We start from the raw sequence: 7,553 nt of genomic DNA, 5'->3' as shown, positions 1-7,553 counted from the left end.
CTTCATGTACCTATACCAACAACTACACCCAAAGTGCTGCACTGAAACCACTGCAGCTGCCCATGCAGGTGGTGCACAGGGTGAAAGCAACAGCCACAGCATGCCACGCTCCAGCTCCCACACACAACACCGCTCGGTCTAATTTGTGATGCTCTCCAGGCTGCCTCACAGGCAAAAGGTTTCCCTCTTACAGCCCAACTGTTCCACCTGAACAGGAAGGCTCCTCTTAAATATAATTTTTAGATGCTCAGTATCATATTTTAGACATGCTGAAAGCAGCTTGGCGAGCATGTGTTGTTGGGAGGCTCCAGAATTTAGCCTGCTCCTGGATGTTGCTTCTCCATTTGACTTACTTCTTAGGAAAAGGAAAAAAATTACAGTTGTGATGTTTCCTGGTTCAACTATATCCAATATTCTTACCTGACAGACATTTGCGTGGCCAGCAGGTACAATGCACACAGCGTCCCAAATTTATGCAGCGGCTTCTAAATGCCAAAAGCACTAACACGACATACAGTAACTACCCACTACCTTCTTCTAACTCTACTAAGATATTAAACAGCAATAGCCATAGATCCCAGTCTCACCAGTGGCTTGAGGGCTGTTGTTCACACAAGCACTTTGGTTTGCCTAGGCATCTTTCTACTGGGATTTTGGGATATCAGCTCTATTCCAGGGCATACTTTGATCCAGTCAACAGTAGCACGTGAGTAAGAAGTCCATATCCTGTACACAGGCCTTCTGGCTTTAGTCCCATGGAGAACAAAAAATGCTACCTCCAGCTGTGGACAGGGATAATCCTCAAGGACAGTGCTAGGAAGTAGGGCAGTCAATGCTGTTAAGCCCGGTAGGCGTTGAAGAAACTGGTCAGTGAGTACTAAAGCACATTTAGTCTGTCCTTGACTGAGCTAGAGAAGGCAATGATCCCTTCATATACCCTGCTCCTTGCTGTTCTTCATCCCAGTTAAGTATTTTAATGCTACAAACTTTGGTCCTCTCTTCTCAAAGTCAGAAGACATGTGATGCCTGCACATTAGCAGAGCTGGAACACCATCTCCCACCACTGGGCCTCTACTCTAGAGCCTGCTCACTGACCCAGGCAGCTGTACTGATGCTCACTCTGCTCTCCCCAGTGCCAATCACAACAGCACTCCAGCCCCTGCTTAACTAAAGCATCAGATGCTACCTCACACCCACGACAGCTGCTACCATCAGTAAAGCTGCAATTGTAGGAAGTGTTCTGGGGTGAAGCGGACAGGACCCCTGCCTAGAAACTTCATCAAGCTTCCCAAGCAAGGGGATGTCTTTGTGCTCAAATGGGCTATTTCCCATAGCTTCCTTCACTTCTCACACGTTGTAGTGCAAGCTGCTCTGCTATTCCCTGTGCTGTCCCTGCGAAAGGCACAAGCAAGGGGGTCTCCCTCTTCTTTTGCTTCATCTCCTGCCAAACCTTGCACAGTTCTCAGTGCAAAACTATGCACGGGGTGGCACCTCTGGCAGTGATGAAAGAAGAGCCATTTGCAAAGCGCTGAAGTTGACCTAGCCCTGTCCAGCCCCCAGCTGTCTGGACAGTCAGTACTTGCTAAAAGGGGAAAGGGCTGTACACAAGGGCACACTGTACCAGGCTGGTTCAAGGCTTACCAAGAGGAGTAGCAGAGTCCTTTGTTGGTTTTCTCACTGCCCTGTGTCCTCAGGGATTTGGTTTCAATGTGCTGGTCTTATTTTGTGCTTTGTTCCAGTGGGTTCAGAGCCTGTGATCCCATCAGCCAGTTCCCCCAGGGAAACTGGCTCTTTTCCCTGAGCCTGCCAGGCCTGCACACCTCCCTGAGCCTTCCTCCCGCTGCTCCTCACCTCCTTCAGAGGGGCTGGGGGTGGAGGGGGGGGCTTCCCAATGCTGCCCCCCCCCCCATTTCACCTGGCAATGCCACCAGCACCGGGATACACACTGATTCATGCCGGTAAGTGGAAAAGAAGGAAACCACTTTAGAACAAAAAGGGACTAACAACAAAAAAAAGTTATTATTATAATGCAAAATTACCGACACAAACCCCCCCTCCCACCCTTCCCATGACAAAAAGCCCAGGAATTAGACTTTCTTGGAACGGCGTCCAACTTGGTAATAATAATAAATGCTGATGAGGATGAAGAGAGCTCGGCTGACCAGGAGGAGCACGGCACCTGTGGCTATCCGGCTACTCTCAACCAGGGAGACAGTTGTAACTGGAGGAGAAGGAGGGAGACAAGGCAGAGGTTGGTGACCAAAACAACAAATGGAGACAAGTAGCACAAAGCTGTTTCCTGCTGCCCTCTAACGTTGCTTCCTCGCAAGACCTGCAGACCCTTCTGAAGATTTCACCACCAGGCTCTCACACACAGCAAAACCGTGGCAGAGGCGCTTCTCTAGCTTGATTTCACAGCCTTGAAGTGAGCCACAGGTCTACAGAGCTCTCACCTATAGAAACCTTCTTCCCAATGCTGCCCTACATTCAGGCAGCCCTACATTCAGGCAGCCACAGCCCGAAACAGTCACTCGAGCAGATACAACTTTCAGTTGTGCTCAAGTGTCAATTGTGGAAGCGATATGTTCCTGAGTTTGCTTTGTGGTTTGATCACTTCCAGTGCTGATAAACATTTTTCAGCTGTAAAAGCATCTATAAAATATGCTGAATCCCACACATGCTACCTCTTTTCCAAGGATTTTTTTTGTTTGGCTACCAACATGTAGCCCATAACTAAACCAGCTACCTTATAACACAGTCAGTAAACTAGCAATGTACACATAAAAAACCCCAAAACCCTCCTTCATCCTCCTTCATTGTTAAATATAGACAAACTCCCTAGAAACAAGCTGAACTGTTATTCTCTGCGTTGGTAAGACTGAACAACCCCCTTTTAAGTGTAGGTTGCTACAGTCTTTCTTGTTGGACCTAGAATCTCTGCAGCCTGCTCCAGGAGATGACCTGTGCTGGCTATGAAGGCCAGGATGTTTTCAGGAAACAAGATGAATCATCAGAGGAAGATGTTTCCCTTGCACCTGGGCACCCTTCAGCAAGCAGCTCAAGGCAGATGCTACCCCATGGGGAAGGAAAAGGGAGAGCAGCTGGCTGCAAAGATGCTCTCGGGGTCAGGTTATCTTTGCCAGTCCTCCAAAGGAGCAGTCTCCAGCACAAGCCAGACACAGCATGGGGACAGCCAGGGATCGTGTGTCGCTGTGGCTGTGCCAGACGTGCAGCAGAGTCTGCACCTTCCCAACAGCTGAGTCCACTTATAGCTCCCAGGGCCTCATCCCACAGCTCCTTCAGCCTGGAGTTTATCAGAGCCAAAGGCACCACTCCCAACTTTGCCTTTGGTCCCATGGTGCGTCCCAGTTACCCTGTCTACCTCAGCTTCTTCCCTCCTCAACCCCCCAGTGGGGGCACACAGTGTGCACCCCCATCTTTTGCTCCCTCCTCCTCCCTCTTGGGTAGCTGCAGCTACTCACTCACCCAGGAACTGCACGGCGAAGTAGCAAGCCTCAGTCAACAGCGTCCAGCGGATAATGACTTTTTCGGCGGTGTACAGGGCATTCCACATGATGAGCGAGATACCTGTGGGGAATAGCAGAGCGTGGCTGCCCCAAGGCCAGAGAGATCACCAGGACTGGGCAGCCCACCCACCGGCTCCCACACCAACAGCTTGGGCCTCCACGGGCAGCGGGAGGGCCGCGTTCCTTCCCGGCCGCTGCAGTTCCAGCCGCCCCCGCGCGGTGCTGCTGCAGGCCGCGGGAGGAGCCGCCGGGGCTCGCCGCCCAAGCCGCCGCCTTTCCCCAAAAACCCAAGCCTTGTAAGCACCAGCCTGCCCCTGGGTGCTGCGGAGCGCGCTTCGTGGCGTGCCAGCCCCAGAGAGGAACCTGGATGGCCACCCAAGATGTGTGGTACCTGGAGTAGGGGAGCACCAGCAGCCGCACCACAGGGTGCAGAGCTACGCAAACCCCATGTGTTTAATTCCTCTGCTCATTTTCTTTTCCAGACCATTACTCTAGACTGCCCTCACCTTCTTGTTCTTTGCTGCCTACCTCTTGGGCCATTGCGTGCCCCTTCTCCTCCCACTCTCCAGAGGGGGTCTGCCCTCAGCTGCCGGCCAGCATCCCTTCTCCCAGTCAATCTGTGATACCCCTTTGTGGAGGCACTTGGGGTACTCCCCCAGGTACTCAGAGCATGCACAGCCCTTCCTGCCTTACCTGCAGCGAGCCCGAGCCCCTACTAGGAAAAAGCAGCAGTAGCTGAGCTTTTCAAAATACCCCAGATGTTCTACTCTCCAGCTGCAGTTGTCTGGCTGGGCACAGACTTTGCCCCTTCCTGCTATTTTGGCCTCTCATCCCCTTACTCTATGGGGCAGCACTATGCCCCAGGTACAGCACTACAGCACTCACTGAGGAGGGCTCCTCCATAGAGCCGGATGGGAGTCTTGCTGCTCACTGATTCCTCCTCGAAGACGGTGTCGTAGAGCTGGTCAGGGAAAGCGAGGGCCTGGCAGAGGCAATGGAAAGACTCAGCATCCTGCACTGGCCAGGGCCATCAAAACATGCCCTCTCAGGCAGCAGTGCTCCGACATCAGGCCTTTAGGGGATCAGAGCTGCTGGCTAGGAAGGTGGAAATAAAGGAGGCGCAAGAAATACCAGCGTGTCAGCTACGGGCTTCATAGACGGCTTCCATGGCTGAGGCTGCCATGCTGCGTGTGGTTTATGACCCTCCTAATGAAAACAATCCAGTGATGGGAACAAACCACCAAAGATGCTGCTGGCAAAGCCCATTACTGAGACACGGCAAGGGCAAAGGTCTCACAAGAGCAAGCAGCGGCAGCTGCTAGAGACAGAGGAGGATAAATGCCAGGGGCTGAGAAGCCATGTAAAGCACCCCTTTGGCAGCTGGGAGCAGGCGGTGCCCAGGACCACGTCCTTTACTTACCATGATGGCGACCCCAGAAAACATGACGGCGGAAACCAGCTGCCAGACCCTGTGTGAGAGGGAAGACAGGAGCCAGTGTGAGCACAGGAGCAATACTATTGCTCATACTTTGCAAACATTCCTGGCTGCCTGCTCAGTCATCAGCCTTCAGCCTTGCCCCTTGCATAACTGAGGCAGCCATAAGCCTCCTGCGGGAGAACTCAGCTCCCCACACCTGGCTAGCTGCAGCCACAGCACACAGACTGGCCTCTCTGGTGAGACAGAGCTGAAATCCCCCTCACCCAAGCAGAAGAGGGAAGGGACTGTCCCAGGAGGGTGGCACAGAGCAGGGGTCCCCACAGGACACACCAACCTGTCACACATGAGACCAGGAGCTCCTTCTGCCCCATGCAGTCCCTGTGGTTCCCAGCACTTGCAGTGAGACAAGAACTTGAGAGCCTCAGACTGATTTATGGGGAAAGAGCTGGTCTGGTCCTGTGGCCCCTGAGAAGCCCCAGCAGGGAGCAGTGATGCTGGTGCAGTGACAGAGCTGATGACAGCAGTCAGAGCTAGCAGGGATGCTGTGGCCAAGGGCCCTCAGATGACCCAGCTCCAAGGTGGTCCAATATCTTACCTAAGCCCCAGCGGTTCCCGGACAGCAAACTTGATTTCATTTCCCAGTACTTGGCTAATCTGAAATCCAAATAAAAGACATAACATGTCTGAGCAGACCCTTCTCCAGCCTTTAGGCAGTATTCAAAAACACATATCTAACCCAATGTGAGAGTCCCAACACCTGCTGAAGGCTGCCTTGATTTCCATCAGGAGCTGCAACCTCTGTTGGTCCTTTACTGGGATCAGTCACCTGCAGCGTGGGGCTGGGGCAGGGTCAACATTAACTCATCTCCTCTTACCTACGTAAGTATGGGGCTGCCTCCTCCCACACCACCTGCACACCTCAATGGAGCACAGGCTCCAGCATCTGTCCTGCTCTCATATTCACACTGCCGAGAGCGATACCAGCCATGACTTCCCCAAACCACATAGATAGAAAGGCTACATGGACCAGCAACAGGGAAAGGTACTGGGAGAGCTTTTGGTTGCAGAGAGCTCTCAGAGAGCTCTGTCTGCTCCCTATGTGCAGGTAGGAGCTGGGCAATGCCCTACCAGCAAATTCTCTAGAGAGCATCTAGGACAGGGTTCCTGCAGTTCCCTTGTCCTCCAGCTCCGGTATTTCACTGAAACAGGTTGTTCATATGCAATCCAGGCCTCTTCCAAGAGGACTCGATTAAAGCAACTTGAGTGGAGAGCTCATGCTGTTACCAAGAAAAGTCATTTTGGCAGCTCCCGTGCACCCAGAAGGCTGCATGGCCCATCGCTTCTCAAAGGCAGCGTTGCTTGTGCCACCACAGCCTTCACCGCTTGCTTTATAGGACCCTCATGGAGCTGGGACCCCTGTTTATACCAAAGAGGCTGCAGAAGTTAGATGCTTAAAAAACCACACACCACCTCAGTTTGCCAGGTAGAAGGTCTCTTTTCTATCATTACTGCACATGGGCTTCCCTCACCTTTGAGCGATGGACCTCGCCGTCGTCATCCTCCCCGCCGACCCCCAGGATCTTGCGTGTCTTCAGCCTGCTCACCAGGTCGGTCTGGCTGTGCTTCTTCATCAGCGGTGGGGGCTGCTTCGCTGCCATGGTGGTAGCCCTCCACCACTGAGCCCTAGGCTGCGAGGCAGTGCAAGGCGGGTGCGGGAAGCGGCTCCGCTGTCACATGAAATTTCACAAGGTTCAGGAAAAAAAACCCAAAACAAAATCTTCCTCTTAGGCCGGCAGATGACTCCTCATTGTCCTGGGGCAGGGAGCCCTGGCTTTGGGACTGACCTTGGCTATGGATGGCTCATCTCAGGGTGATCCTGCCATCACCAGCAATCTGCTGAAGTGAGGAAAGAAAAAATTAGAGCAGTGTGTCTTTCACATGGGCATTTAGCAATAGATGCTTTTGACCTACAAACCGTAGCCTGGCCTATCCCAGCATAAGGCAATGCCCAACAGTACCTCTTTGCTGTTTCCCAGATTAGGGGAATTAAATGCTTCCCAGACAACGGAAATTAATGTCATTAAGTGATGCTTAGCCTTTTGTCTTTCTCCATGCCATACATCACACTCTTCATCTTCCATTTTAGGCCAAATACCACACAAGTCTTGGCTATTTATTTGTGTCCCCCAGATGCTGCAGCCCCCCCATTGTGCCAGAACACACCAGCCCCTGAACAACAAGAAAACAGAGGCAAGACCTTCCTTGAGGATATATTGCATTCTGGGATATAGAAGATGATGGCAACTAGAAACTACAAATACTATTTGGGATAAGAACAAGACAAAGATAACTGACAAAAGGTCAGGGGAGTTGGGGATGCCCCCTCCCTGGAAGTGTTCGAAGCTAAGTTGGATGGGGCTTTGGGCAACCTGGTCTAGTGGGAGATGTCCCTGCCTATGGCTGGGGATTGGACTGGATGATCTTTAAGGTCCCTTCCAACCCAAACCATTCTATGACTCTATAATTCTTTAAGGTAGGGTGGAAGAGTTAACTTCTGACTTGGCATGGTGATATAAAGGTAGAGGTGA

The 7,553-nt window shown here is 52.2% G+C and overlaps 1 protein-coding gene across 1 annotated transcript; it reads right to left on the bottom strand.

The window, feature by feature from the left end:
- Nucleotides 1-2,010: 2,010 nt before the first annotated feature.
- TP53I11 (tumor protein p53 inducible protein 11) lies at nucleotides 2,011-6,716 on the bottom strand. The gene is made up of 6 exons (XM_010182243.1): nucleotides 6,495-6,716; nucleotides 5,561-5,619; nucleotides 4,948-4,996; nucleotides 4,413-4,509; nucleotides 3,487-3,588; nucleotides 2,011-2,221 (listed from the first exon to the last, which is right to left on the bottom strand). The coding sequence occupies exons 1-6, from the start codon at nucleotides 6,621-6,623 to the stop codon at nucleotides 2,088-2,090; spliced, it is 570 nt and encodes a 189-aa protein (XP_010180545.1). The 5' UTR covers nucleotides 6,624-6,716; the 3' UTR covers nucleotides 2,011-2,087.
- Nucleotides 6,717-7,553: the final 837 nt, after the last annotated feature.

The sequence above is a fragment of the Mesitornis unicolor genome, unplaced genomic scaffold (genome assembly GCF_000695765.1).
Source record: "Mesitornis unicolor isolate BGI_N332 unplaced genomic scaffold, ASM69576v1 scaffold3434, whole genome shotgun sequence".
Lineage (NCBI taxonomy): Eukaryota > Metazoa > Chordata > Aves > Mesitornithiformes > Mesitornithidae > Mesitornis > Mesitornis unicolor.
Note: the sequence above shows the minus strand (reverse complement) of the source record. Positions and strands in the feature narration are given on the sequence as shown.